The following is a 15,172-nucleotide window of genomic DNA, read 5'->3' as shown; positions in this document are numbered from 1 at the left end:
TTTAGTGCGGTGGGATTCTGGAAGGTGAAGTGGATGCAGCGGTGGTCTGTCCAGAAGAGTTCGGTCGTGTGGCTGACTGAGACGTGCGGATTTGAGGAGAAGACTGGGTCGAGGGTGTGGCCGGCGGAGTGGGTGGGCATTGTGACGAGTTGTCTCAATCCGAGGTTGGCAAGGTTATCGATCAGGGTTGTGGAGTTGTTGTCGTTGTTGTTCTCAAGGTGAAAGTTCAGGTCTCTGAGGAAGATGTAGTCGGTGGAGGTCAGGGTGGCGTGCTGATGGAGTCGCTGAACTGGGGGCGGGATCCGGGGGGTCGGTAGACGAGGGTGCCTCTGAGGGTGGAGTTGGGGTCTGTGTGGATCTGGAAATGCATGTTTTCGGTGGTGCTGAGGTGTAGTTGGTGCTTGTCGAGACCCTGATGCTGTTCTTGTGGACGATGGCGATTCCTCCTCCGACTCCGTTGGTGCGGTCTCTGAGGGTGATCTTGTAGCCATCTGGGATGGCTATGGCGATCTCGGTACGGAGGATTTGTTCAACCAGGTCTCTGTCAGGAAGGCGACTTCCGGGGAGGTTGTGTTGAGCAGGTCCCAGAGCTCGACGGCATGTTTGTGTGCGGATCTGGTGTTCAGTAGTACGCATCGAGGTGGTTGAGGTCTTTCTTGGCGGGTGGTTCGTCAGCTCTGTGGCTGGTGTAGCTGCAGTTCCGGCAGCTGAAGGGACCGTGTGTGCGTTTCGGGCGGCCTTGAAGCAGTTGTGGGGCCGTCTGGGTTTGAGAGCGTGCAGTCGTCGTGGCGGGTGCGGGGGCCAGGGGTTCTGGCACTCGGCGCGGTCCAGGCGTGGGCGGGCGCAGACGGGCTTGCCTTAGGCGCGCCTTCAGCGCGGCCGGCATATATGGGGAGGTGGGAGGGAGGAGCAGGTGGGAGGCGGGGCAGCGAATGGGCAGTCAGGGGGGCGGTGAGGGGCGACGAAGGAAACCGAAGGCAGAAAGGGCACAACAAACGAGTGGCACAGAAGGCAAAAGGTCACAAAAAACGAGGGAAACAAGTGGCACAGAAGGCAAAAGGTCACAAGAAGTGCAGAAATTCACAAAAATCGGGGGGAAACGAGTGGCACAACCTCATCGGTTGGGCGGTGACAAGACAGTAGCTCCTTTGTGACTGCAGTGTTGCAGGCTGTGGTCTGTAGCAGTGTTGCTGCAGCACCACCAGGTCAGTGCGGGCCAAGGTCTGGCCCCGCTTGGGGAATGGCAGGCCTCTCTTTGTTGCCTCTCCTCGCTGCTACACCTTACAGCTGGTGGTCATCGGTGGGGTCCCAAATGTCGCAGGGTCTCAGAGGACTGCATCAGCCCAAGGGGGGGCTATCATGCGGTCCATTCTGTCTGTGGCATGCTGCAACAGCATCTGCAGTTTCTGCAGCGGTGATCATGGCAGCCAAATAAGGCCAGCTGCAAGTCAGACCGACTGCTGCTCTCCACGCCGCATCTCGTTCCTGCCTATTTGGTCTCCCATTTGATGGGGTGGCAGAGTAGAGTCAGTGGGCTGGATGGGCTCCAATAGTGTCAGGATCATAGATGGGTGGGACGAAGGCGGCCGCAGCATTCTAGTGTGCAGCCAATCTTTTCCTCAGCTTCACCACACCCTATTGCACATGTCACTGATGTATGCATTTCTAATTTGTTTGGTTCAACCGTCTACCACCGTGAACCTGTATGCAGTTGCCGTGTCCTTTCTCATGGAGCATTTTCTCTTTACCTACTTCATATGTTTTATTATTCCCTAGACCTATACCCTTAACTCCTCTGTACCCTTCTCTGTAGTTTTTTCTTCACTTCCCTGCTTTCTACCATTCTCTTGCCATTTTTATCCCAAATGTTTCACTCTCCCTCACTTATGCTCTTCATTGTGTACTCTTCCCTAGCAATTTTCCTATTGTCTTCCACAACCCTCCTTTTTTGATTCCTCTTTTGTCACTCTTCTACCCTCCCATTATGTGTGATCATTATCACTCCCGCCGTTGCTGCTCATCCAGTAGTACTGTATTGTTACACCTCACTTTTTCTCTGTATTCAAATTTCATTTCACCTTCCCACCATCCCACTCTCACACTTTTTAGTTTTGGTTTTCTCCACTTCTCCTTATTTAATTACCATGCTCTTTTTTCACCCTCCATCCTCCTTTCCTCTCAAAGGAGCACCACCCCATCCTGGTCTTTCAACCCAGTTGCAAGGTTGCCTTTGCATTTACTTGCCAGAGCAGCAAACAAGGCAAGGGATTAAGTGAGTTAAAATCCTACCACTGCTCTCTAGTCCTTGCGTTGAGCAGGAGCGCTTATGAAAGTCACTAAAGTATACTAAAAGTGATGGATGGAATGCTTGAAATAATCTTAGCCTATAGTAATTACTCAGGGTCTCATCCCAGTCCATCGTTATTTTACTCACCATGCCCCCTTAGTTTGGACCCAGCCATATGCACGCACGGGAGTCTTGACCCGGCTCTAATGGGAACATCATAGGCTGAACTGCAGGCCAGGTTCCATGAACTGGAATGCAAACAACCTAGGACCGGTTTCGCCCTGATTAGGGCTCATCAGTCAGGTACAGCTTGGTTCCAGTGACAGTGTGCACAGGACCTACGTCTGGGCATAGTCGTCCCAATTATGGAGACACCATAGTATACAAAAAGTTATCTATGTAATGTTGAATTAATGATGGACCGGGATGGGATGCGGCACGAGTAATTTCCAGTGACAGATTAATTCAAGCACACCATCCATCACTTTTTGTACACTTCAGTGTGGAAAGTTCTAGATAGTACTGACTCAACTTTAATTTGTCTTTTTCCATTAGTCGTCATTTAGGGTTTGATTCTATTTTACCTGCATTTCTATTGAGGCCAACCCTTGCATTTTAATTTAGTTTAAGTTGGACCAGCATTTCATTTTTAGTGTACTCTTAAAATGTTGATTGTTTGATAGTCCGTGCTCCCTAAAACCCTAGTGCTTTAAGGTATCTGTGGGCTTAAACTAAGTCATCAAAAGCTTTTCATTATAAAAAACTATATACATTGCCAAAACTTGTTTTATAGCTGAATTCAGTTTCCAAATCCTTTTTCCACCTTCAAAAGTAGAATTACTTTGGATAGTTGATTCTTTAAATGCAATTTGTCCTGAAAAAGCATGACCCTATATTCTGGTAAATACCAAGGAGAATTGTAATGCACCCATGTATGATTAAGCAAAATCTCTGAAGGGCATGAAAAAGATTTAACATTTTCTTTTTTGCCTTGTTCAGGTGTCCTGCTTTATTAGTGGTTGGTGATAGTTCCCCTGCAGTTGAAGCTGTAGTGAGTATATTTTCATATTTTAATGTTTTCAACACTCTGAAATTGTAACCTGTTTTTTTGATTGACATCCTAATGCTAATATATTCCAAAATAAACAATGTCTGTAAATCATTGCACTATATTAATATTAATATTGCTTTGATGCCCTTATTTTCTAACATGTACTTAGTCTGCACGTTCCTCACTTGTTAAAATATCTCCAGGTGTCAGACCCAGAAACTTAAATACCAACAAAGAGTGCTAGTTGACTCCCGAGTTACTCTGGCTGGATTTCATGCAGTGGTTCCATAAAATTGCTGTCTGTTGTCTTGATGGCAGTTACTTTTTACGTGCTTGCCTCGGATGCAAGAATCCTGAGCTTCTGGAGGTTTAAGGGTGCTTCTTCAATGCTTCTGATCTGATTTAAAAAAAAATATTTCCAATGCCATGTCACTTCCAAATTCTATTTTTAACTACATTCATCACATGCTGGATTCTGATATTACTGACTGTCCTCATGACCGTGCAGTTACACTGATTAAAATCAATTCATGGTCAGGTTAATGGCTGCGTACTGAAGTCTTAGTAACATTTCCTGCTTGAAGTTATTTGGACATGGAGTTTTCACCAATTGCACTGACAGCATTGTCCCCATCAAGGCAAACATCCAGAGAAAATCCTGAAAAAGGGCCATATGGTAGACCCGAGAACTCAGAGCAGCGAAACATGACTGCAAACAGTTGGAGAGGAGATGGCGCACCAGCAAGGACATATAAACAAGAAGAAGCATCCTTATACAATGGAGAGGCGTCCCTACGATGGTTGGGATCACCCAAGTTGTTAAAATACCCCTCACACACCAACAGGCCCCTTGGTGTCATGCTTCATCATTGGAGTCTTCGCACCCCTCTACGGGATGCGGCGTGCTGCAACCTACGTCTACGCGGGAGCACATTATAAACAACTATGTGTGGTGTGTGTGAGGGTTTTAGATTAGTATGTGTGTGAGTGGTGAGGTTATCGGTGAGTGATGTTAAAAAGTGCCTGGCTCGTGGGGTGAACAAAAAACTTTAATGGGCCACCGGGCTGGCGCTATTAAAAGGGTGAAAGAGACGGAGGTATGGTATGCAGGACAATGTGCATCACCTCCTGTGTGTGTGTGTGTCATGTTTCGGAGTCGGAACTCCTTCTTCAGGACTGGGGTACACAAATCCCCACCTTACTCAAGTTTTTCTACTTTTGAAAATGTTATTTACAAAAAGTGAAATATGGTGCAGGTTATGCAATGTACCTACAAATTTGCTTAACCCCTTAAGTGCTGCCTCGGTGCATTGGCCGACGGCAGCACTACCTCCCCAGTGCTGCGCACGACCATTGAACGTCCATTCAGCACTAGTTCTAATGGACAGCGCAGCACTGGGGAGGAATGTTTAATAGCAGCTATGGGGTTAATAGCCGACTATTTTTTATAGAATCCGTAGCCTCATGAGCCCTCGGTAAACGTAGGGGTTGCTTGTGCCAGTTTGCTACGAGGTCTGCGAGAGAAATGCCCCCTGACTGCCCCATACGCGGCTCCGTAGAGGGGTGCGAAGACCCCAATGATAAGCATAACACCAAGGGGCCTGTTGGTGTGTGAGCGGTATTTTAACAACTTGGGTGATCCCAACCATCGTAGGGAACCCTCTCCATTCTATAAGGTGGATTCTTCTTGTTTATATATACTTACCTAGGGAGTACGAATCCATTTTTTGAAACTCTCTCTTCCCCCCTTCGTTATTTACTTTGCACCAGCAAGGACACCTGGACTGGGCAGCCTTCAATACCTCCCTCAACCTCTACCACTGCCTGCTGAGGGCAACAAAGAAGACCACCCTTGCTGCACACATCAAAACCAGCACCAACAACACCAAGAAACTTTTTAACATAGTTAAGAAATTCTCCAACCCAGCTGGTAGCGAAAACAACATCACACCCTCACAGGAGCTGTGCGACAGCCTCGCCCACTTCTTCCACAACCAGATCGCAACCATATACAGAAACGTTGAACCCCACCCCACCCCACCCCTACGCACACGTCGACAAATACGCCACCACCGTAACTTACACAAACCACACATTCCTGGCCAAAGGATTTGCCAGGAATTCACTACCATACTCAATACCTCTATCACCAACTCAACATTTCCAGAGGCCTGGAAACACGCCGAAGTCAGACCACTACTCCTAAAACCCTCTGCTGACCCTAGTGAACTCAAACTACTGACCAATCTCCCTGCTCCCATTCCCAGCCAAGGGACTGGAAAAGATAGTCAACAATCCGCTCATGACGCACCTAGAGCAGAACCAGTTACTTGACACATCTCAATCTGGCTTCCACAGTAATCACAGCATGGAAACAGCCCTGATCGCAACCTCTGACATCCGAACCCTCCTCAACTGAGGAGAAACAGCACCTTTGATTCTCTTCGCCCTCTTGGCAGCTTTCAGCATCGTATCCCACCACACACTGATCGAAAGACTCCACCAAATTGGCATTCTAGGGAACATGCTCAGATGGATCACTTCCTTCCTCACCAGAAGAACCCAGAGGATCCTCCTCCAACCTTTCACCTCTGAACCCAGGGAGATCACCTGCTGTGTCACTGGGCCTCAGCCACATGCTATTCAATGCATATGATGCAGCTGTCCAACATAGTCAGATACCATGGTCTCAACATAATTTACTACACAGCAGACACCCAAATTATCCTCTCACTCACCAACAACCCCACCACCAGAACCAACTTCTACAGATGCATGACAAATGTCACCGATTTGATGAAGTACTGCCTGCAGCTGAACACAGACAAGACTGAAGTACTGATCTTAGGCAGCAGCAGCAACACAGGGAACGACTCTTGGGTGGCCATCAGACCTAGGACCCGCACCCATCCCTTTAACCATGCCAGAAACCTCGGAATCATCACTGAGAAAGCTCACTGTGAAATCACAGATCAAAGCAGTCTCTCCACCTGCTTCCTCATTCTGCACGTACTACGTAAGTCTTCAAGTGGCTCCCCCTACACACAAGACTCGCTGTGACATACGCCCTCATCACCAGCCGACTGGAATACGGCAGTGCCCTCTACTTAATAAATCGCCGCCCTCCTTCTACAGAGACTTCAGACCATACAGAATGTTGCAGCCAGACTCCTCCTCTGCCTTCCCCGATGAACCCACAGCACACCCCACCTCGGGAAACTCCACTGCTCCCCTTACAGAAGAGATGCCAATTCAAGCTGCTGATACACGCACACATGGCTCTACATTAACCACTGCCTGAACTCCCACCAACCATCGCGAACACTACCCTACACCTCCCTTTCACTTGCCCATACTCCCTGCATCTACAGTAGAAGAATTAGAGGACGCTGCTTCTCCCACATCGCAGCAAAGACCTGCAACAGCCTGCCCACGCACCTCCGGACCATGACCTCACTTCCGGAATTCGAATGGCCCTCCGAAACTGGATGTTCAAATAACCCCCACGGGCCTGCAAGCTCCTGGATTCCTTATCAGGTGATTAGTTGCACTTTATAAATCCAGATTGATTGAATATCCATTTACCCTACCTGCCTCCCCAGTTGCTTTGACACCAGGAGCTTGAAAGTAAGAATCACTCGCACCCTGCAGACCATTTTATGTGTCAAAGCTGACCTGGAGTTGGAACTGCACCATTTAGAGGTTTCTTAGACTCTTCATTCTTCTTTGTCATCCTCAGAGGGTGTTGCAAAAGTTGATACATTCTACCCCTCTTACTGTTATAAAACAATTTGCTTATTTTATAGAGAACATGTATAAAGGTTTTGATGCCATGGTGTTAATAATGTGGTTCCTACAGTAGCTTTTACACCTCTTGCAACGAAGATTCTGGGCTAGTGTTAGCACTAATGGGCATCATTCTCAAAGGTCTTTCGAAAGCAAAGTAAACTCATGATAGCTAAGGTGCTCATGTTATACCCACTTGTTTTTGAGATTGCCATTTGGATCTTCTGTAAAGTGCTTAAACTTTCCCTTAGCTCTAGATATCAAAGCATTCTCCATCCTAATGCATGTCAGCGACACGTTCAGGAATACAGGTCTGTATTCCTCTTTTTTTTTTTTTTTGGAAAGCCCTTAAAATCTGATCTTATTATTTCTTCTGTGCAATAATTGCAGTTTTGGTTCCTGTCACTGAGTGCCGGATACCTTTCGGGATTGCTGCGCGCTTTATATACCCGACTCACTCACTCACTCATTTTACCCTTACCACTTTTTGCCGGGTGTCAGTGTGTTTTGACTGTATATCACTGGATCCTGCTAACCAGGACCCCAGTAACAGTGCTCTCTTCTCCTATTTTGCTGGTACGTACTTTGTATGTCCAACAATTGGCATACTGGGGTACCACCAAGTCCCTAGTATATGGTACAAAGGTACCCAGGCCATTGGTACCCCAGGGTCCTCCCAGGGGCTGCAGCATGTATTATGTCATCCATGAGAGTCCATGCAAACTGTGTCTGCAGAGCTGCTATCGCAGTCTGCATGAAATGGTGCATTTAACCTTTCACTTTAGATAGAAGTGTTTCGTTCTATCCTGGTCACTGCACTTTTAACCTAGAAGTCACCCCTAAGGTAGGCCCTTCAGTCCAAGGGTAGGGTGCATGGCTCTAAGTGTGTGGGTACCCCTGCACGATCAGAGGTATGCCTATAAACCCTGGACTCTATTCTCTGGGCTTTATAAGTGCGCGACAACCATTTTAAGGTATGTATTGGACACTGGCATGTTGAGATGTCTAACTACATAATGACAGCCCCAAAACTCGACAGGTTTGGTATCAAACCTGTTGGAATCCTGCATCTACACCGATTCCAGTGTTAATTGCATGATACCATATACTGGGGGGCTCCTTAGAGTACCCCCCCAATACCTACCTGTGTAGCCTTTACAGGGTTGGACTGCAAGCCTGCACTGCAGCCTACCTAGACAGTGTTCTGCCTCCCTCTGATGAGTTGAATTCTAGGCAGGGGAAGCTAAACATAGGATTCCTTTAGAATTAGGTAGAGCTGGGGCGCTTCCGAGCGTCACCAGACTCCATTGAAGGGCACATTTGGTGCCCTCCTTGCATAAACCAGTTTTGCCCAGTTCAGGAGCCCTTGGCTCTTTCTCTGACACAACACTAGACAAAAGCAAGAAGCATGTCCACCCCCCTGTCCAGCTTCTCCCTAGAAGGGTACTCGGTGCTCCTCCAGGTGGACACTTGATTCTGCCATGTTGAACATAATTTGTTAGCTACTACACCTCCAGACATGTGGTCTAGCCTTCTCCGTTCGAGTAAACGTGGCGGCTGCTTATCTCCAGAGTAGGCAGCATGTGTCCCTCTTCAAGATCCCTGACATTAAAGATTTCACGAAGAGACTAGAGTAATTCTTCCTGTGTCCCTCAAGCCCAGGTGTAGAATCTTGACATTGTCCTCACAAAACTGATGGCTCCTCTCTTTGAGCCTCTCCAGTCATGTCCCTTACAATTTGTGTCTTGTAATGTAGCTTTCCTAGTTAGTAGCCATCACATCACTAAGGCGTATTAGTGAGCTCTAGGCCTTAACATTGGAAGATCCTTTCTTTTAGGTCCATAGAACTAGAGTGGAACTCCGCACCAGCCCTACATTTCTTCCTTGGGTGGTCTCTCCTTTCCACCTTAACCAGTCTATAGAGCTCCCAGTGTTCTTCCTACAATCAGACTCACTTGTAGAAAGGGCTGTTCATACTCTAGACATTAAATGGGCCTTAATGTACTATGTGGACAGAACGAGGCCCTTTAAAAAAACCACAAAAAAAACAACTGTTTGTTGCTTTTCTGAACCACATAAGAGGAGTGCCTCATCAAAATCAGGCACAGTCAGATGGATAGTTAAGTACATCCAAATCTGTTATGCGAAAGCTACGTTTTGCATGTCCACCCTAGGACCAACCCTACCAGAAAAAAGGGGCTTCTATGGCCTTCCTCAGGAACATCCCTATGGCAGACATATGTAAAGCAGCTATGTGGTCTTCACCAGACACTTTCACTAAACTCTACTGTATGGACGTATTAGCCTGCCAACAAGCTAAGGTTGTTCAGGTTGTATTGCTTACACCCTGTCTTCTACAGCATCCATAGGCTAGCCACTGCTTAGGCTCTCCAGTCTGTGCACATGTGCATCTAAAACCACACATGCCTCGATCGGAAAATGTTACTTACTCTGTAAGCACCTGTTCGTGGTATGTAGTGCTGTAGATTAAGATGTGAACACTCTTCTCCCCAGAAACGTCTCACCTTTGCCGTTACGATTACTTCTTCTTTATCTTGCCTGGGCCTCTTTTGTCTTTCTTTCCTGTGTCTTTTGCTCCAGTTTTATCTTTGCCTACTGTGCACAGTATAATTCAACATTGGAGCCTATGGCCATGTGCATTCTAAGCAAGAGGTGGAGTCACGCTACCTCATGACTGTAGGAAGCTGGGTTTCTGTTATAACCCCCCACCACACTTTTTGCCAGACTACTGATACACTTTGACTTAATGTTCTGTGGGTCCCTGCCAATCAGGTTCCCAGGGCCAGTGTTCCCTCCTAAAACTATTTCTTGTGCCACCAATTGGCACCTCTCTGACCACATGTCAGTCCCATGTAAAAGGTGCCATCCATGGGTCCCAAAGGAAACTATGGAGTAGTGTACCAGCGCTGTCACAGCTTCGCCAACCCAGCCCTTCGCATTGGGAGTTCCATTTCTGTATTCGGGCTGGAGTATAGTACCAATAGGAAATGATTTTGTGAGAAGTCTGTGTGCCCCATGGTGTATGCAGTATGGTGTGTCCTATCATAGATGTCACTCCATTCCTTTTTGGATAGAGTACGACCCAGCTCCTCCTCCCACTGGACCTGGCGATTTACCCTTGTGTATTTGCCGTGAGAGGTGAGAATACATTTCATCCTTTTTGAGAAACAACCATTTCTCAAAGAGGGACATAGGTCTACCCACCTGAGGTTTTATAGTCATGCTAAGTACTCAATTTAACATCTGCATGTGGAGATACTGGTCCTGCTCTAACAGACCATAATCATCTTGAAGTTGGTCAAAAGGAATTAGGCCATTGTGGTTAAAAAGGCATCCGAGCCATTTACAGACTTGCAATCTCCGAGACAACCTCTTCCAGGCGGATGGGCTCATCCAGGGTGCAACATATTGTTACAAGGTGTAGGAAGGTGGATACCTGACTATGGTTGCCCCAACTTTTTGCCTGGTGTTTTGCTGGTTTTCCGACTTAGTTAACCTGGGACCCTGCCATTCAGGACCCCAGGCCTACTGCTCTCTCTGTAAAATGGATTCCATGTACCTTAGGTACATATCCAATTGGTACTGGGCCACCTTATCAGACCCTGTAACTCAGGGCATAGGTGTACCCAGGGCCTACCAGGGGCTGCAGCATGTATTATGCCACCCCTGGCTGGCCATCTAAATCTGACACAACTGGCTGTACGACAGCTGGGGCAAGGTGGTGTAATCACCCTTTGCTTTACATATAGTATACCTATATCTAACCCTAAAATGGACACACAGATTCCTATCAGTCACTCCTATGGCAGGCCTTGACAATCCTGAAGGCAGAGTGCTCGGAATCGTATGAGATGGTGCTCTGGCATGAGCTGAGCCCGTTTGCAGATTGCAGAACCAAGTCCTAATAGCTGTTCCATGATAACGCGTACCATATACTCTTAAGTGCATTATAATCCTCGCGGTTATATGCTATCTTTGGTATCGCTTTATCAAAACATGTCGAGTAAGGTGTCATACCAATTGGAATACTAACCCCTCGCCAATTCTGGCGACGGGGTTAGCATTCCACCCTTCTAGAGGGACACAACATGTATGTAACTGTGAACCCCGGTTAAAGTTAACTCAAGCCTCAGCATCACAAAATGGATGCTGCCACCACAGACACAAGTCTGACCCCCTGCAGCTGGGAGTCCTTCCAGCGAGGGGAGCTTGGACAAAGGGTTTCCTGTCAGGGGCGGTGCTAGCACCATCCCAGACAGGGTTTTGTGTATCCTGGGTAGGCAGGGCTTTAGAGGAAGGTGACTGCAAGTGGCACCCCGGTGCTCACTATGCATCTGCCGGCTCGAACCAGTTCCAGGGGCACACCAGCCCCTGAGTTGGGGAAAGTCCGGCATGGGAGTGGGGTGTAACCACCCCCTTCCTGGTCCCACCCATGGGCAGGACCTAGTCGCGTGCCAGCCCCTTTTCCTAGTATAAAGATAGGAGCGGGCCCCCTTCCAAACTAGATCATCTTTGAATCCTGAAACTACTTTCTACGAAAGGAACTCAAGACTTCTTCCTAAGATTTCTCCCTTGTGACTAAGGAGTAGTCACCCTGCACCCGCAGGCACCATCTAAGAACACTGCGGTTTGCTGTACGTCCATCCTCCGGAATCCGACAGACCAGCACGACGAGACCCGGCTTCCCTGGCACCTCTGACCTCTACCCACATCGTCAGCTCAGCTGAGATCCGTGGGTGCGACGAGACCTTGAGGGACCGGCCATCTTCAAGACTGCACGACTCTTGCCCAGCACGACCGCCGAGGGATCCTCGAGTGAGTGCTTTGGGGTCCGAGAAGCCCCAACCCTGAGCAGCTCCAGCACCGAAGTTCAGCCCTCCAGCATCCACCAGATCTGCTTGGGGCCCTTCTGCTTTTTGCTGCTCACCGCGTTGTCTGGCTACTAGCCCGCTGGCTTGTGGCCTTCCCGACGACGACCGACGACATCAACACCGCTGGTCTGGTTGCTCCAGACTGGCCCTTGCTCCCCTCCAAAAGAGGAGCACCCGGGACCCTCCTGGTCCACTCCAGACGTTATTTAAAGTCCACTGCGTGGGCTTGAATTTGCCAAGACTTGTTGCCCCAATCCTGGGTCCAGCGACGTCGACAGCAGCAACCATCGTGGGACAGCTCGCACCTCCATCCTGGTCGCCGACAACGCCTCCTGGTCCGTGAGACTGCAGTGCCCAGCGTCGCCCACTCACCTGGTCGAGGTGACTCCATCTGGTGCCATCCTGGTGCCCATCTAATCACTGGCTAATGATTTAGAACTTGGTCCCCTCTGCTTACAGGTGTCTTCCATCTTCGATCCAGGCTTGGATCCATCTGAATCTCTTCACTGGTCGCCTGCCAGCAACTTCTTCTTTCAGGCTCCATAGACTGCAACGAGGATTCCCGACGTCTTTCCAGACCTATGCAGCCGCAGCCCCTGGGCTAGGTAACTTCGGCATTTCGGTGCCCCAGCATAGCCTCACTATCCAAGGGTCCAGATCCCTTTTCGTTTCAGCTCTACCTAGTCTGATTCGTCCGATATCACTAATTTTGTAATTCCTAGCAACCATAGACTTTGTCCCGCATCCCGCGTGAGAGTGCACACTCTGCACCCGAGTCCCCTAGGCCTCCTGCTAGTAATCTGAAGGTTCAGTAGTCCAGTCCTAGCGATTCCAAAGCCTATTAGTACAGTACTTACCTGCTAGTAATTTCGCATTCCACTTTTGTAGTATATAGTTTTTCGTGCCCCTCGGGCATTTGTGTAAATTGTGCAACTTATAGTATTTTCGTAAGAGTTTTGTTGTGTGCTTAGTACCCTGTCCTCATAAAGAGTACAGGGCTGTTGTGATCTAAATAAATACACTGTTTATTTTCATAACACTTGTGTGGTGTCCTTTCACTTGGTGTTCAAGGGGTATATGTGATGGTATAACAGCTGGCTTAACACGCCCTCTAGAGTTTAGCCCTAAGACTGCTCGTATCCATGCTACTAGGATAGCTGGTCTATAAGGTTGACTTACAACCAATCATAAATAAGGGTTGTTTGGACTGATATAAAGTGCTCACTAGAATAGTGAACATTATATATCAGGCCAACTTCTCGCACAAGGGAAACCCAGTAAAGCTAGTTGGTCAGGAACCATGGGTACATTTACTATTTTCCAGAAACAGTGGTCCCTAGACAGAGAGGGGTACTCATGCGAAATAAATATAGATCAAATGAATTCTATATTCTCTGTCCAGCAAGACAGGATTTAATAAGTCAAAAAATTGTGTAGTCAGGTTATCTATACAATATCAAGTGGGCCATATCCTGTGTCCTACTACCACATATAGACAAGTGTGACATACATAGAAGGGAGGGGGGGGGGGAATGTCAGGCAAGGAGAGACAGTCTGCGTACAATCAAATTTTGCAGACTAATGAATCGTAAATACACTATTGTGACATTTCATATGGTGCAGTCAAAGACATATAGTGTATATGGTGTCGATAAACGTTTCGATCCCTATATTAAAATGAAGGGATCATCTTCAGGACATTGTTATTCTTGCCTGTATTACATATCCTTCTTAAACTACATGCCCAGTTGAGAATAATACAAAAACAATATACGTAATTTACCAGTGGGAGAAGGAAACTGGAAAGGAATTTGGAGAGGAGTTCCATCAAGAATAAATCATGCGACGTGATATCGTAATATCTACATTATATGGAGGTTGGACGAAATGTTAAAAAAACAGCATCTCTATAGTGTGAAAAGAGATCATGCTGTTATTTAATTAAAGCCAATCTTGTGCTTAAAAAGACATATCGGGTGAGGAATAAGATCGTGAGAAGATTGTGCGGTAGGTAGATGCGGTAAAGTTGTATACGTGACCGGTGTGCAAGGAAGGAGTAGTTACTCGAAGTGATTCTGGGCTGGGGGTGACGCCTAGGAATTTAATTCAAGGCCAGAGAGCCGTTTAAGAACTCGGCCGGGCGCCAGAAGGAGGGGCGCGTGTGGGTACATATGGTGCGGTGTCATAACTCGGGTCTGGAGACTTACCTAGAATAGGGAAAATATGGCGATGATCAAGTAATTCTAACGAGTTAAAACCTGTAGGTAAAAAAAGTGCAGATTATAATTACGGTGCTATGTGAGGCATCCTGTGAATAATAATTACTGGTCGTGACCTTACCGCAGTCTTGGATATGCTGCGTTTCAACGAGCTGGGAGAATCCGGCAGCTGGGGAAGGGGAGAAGAGGGTAAAGAGGCGTGCTAAAGGCGTACTAATAGTCGGCTGAGACGTGCAAGAGAATTGCCAGCCATCCCGCTTACCTTGAAGGTGACATACTTGGGAGAATACACCTAAGGGAAGAGGGAGGGAGTAATGAGAAGCAGAGGTGCTAGAAAGGAATTATTATTAAATTGCGAGTAGAGCCCGTAGCCGCGCTTACCGTTTGAGAAGAAAAGCGGTTGTCCTCAATGGGGTTCCACGCTGCCAGTCGAGCCTGACTGTTGCAAAGGCAATGCATCCCGCCATGGACCACGGGAGGTAAATCCAGGGCTCCATCTGAGGCCAGCCTGACTACTGCCGGCCCATAGTTTAAGGGTATGACTTGTTTCTTGTCCCGCTGTATGTGGATGCCCAGATAGCGAGACATCACGCTACTGCAAAGGAAAGTCAGCTGGAATAGTTCTGACTTATTCCAGTTAATATAGAAGCCAGATCAGGCCCCATATCTGATTAGTTCCTGAAGTATCGGGGCTAAATTGTCAGCAGGATGTTGTACAAAAAGTAATATACCGGTGGCATAGAGTAAAACCAGAACTGGGCGTTGTTTAAATTGCAATCCCCTGTGTAAATGTTTATCCTGGTGTTGGCGCATAACTGGATCCATCGCTATAATAAAAAGTAGTGGGGAGAGGGGACAACCATGTTGCATACCTCGTGTGATTGTGAATGGGGCTGGTAGTGTACCATTGACTCTAATCAGAGCTGTCCACAGTGAG

General features: G+C 47.6%; 1 protein-coding gene across 2 annotated transcripts in view; it reads left to right on the top strand.

Moving 5' to 3' along the window:
- Nucleotides 1-15,172, top strand: part of NDRG3 (NDRG family member 3) — a 392,953-nt gene that overhangs the window by 253,190 nt on the left and 124,591 nt on the right. For both annotated transcript variants that reach the window (XM_086932352.1, XM_086932351.1), the window contains exon 12: nt 3,287-3,338. In XM_086932352.1, coding sequence (XP_086788478.1) covers nt 3,287-3,338 — 52 coding nt within the window. The remainder of the gene's footprint in view (nt 1-3,286; nt 3,339-15,172) is intronic.

This window comes from Lissotriton vulgaris, chromosome 7, assembly GCF_964263255.1.
Source record: "Lissotriton vulgaris chromosome 7, aLisVul1.2, whole genome shotgun sequence".
Taxonomy (NCBI): domain Eukaryota; kingdom Metazoa; phylum Chordata; class Amphibia; order Caudata; family Salamandridae; genus Lissotriton; species Lissotriton vulgaris.
The sequence above is the reverse complement of the archived record's forward strand: the minus strand, read 5'-3'. Positions and strand labels throughout refer to the sequence as shown.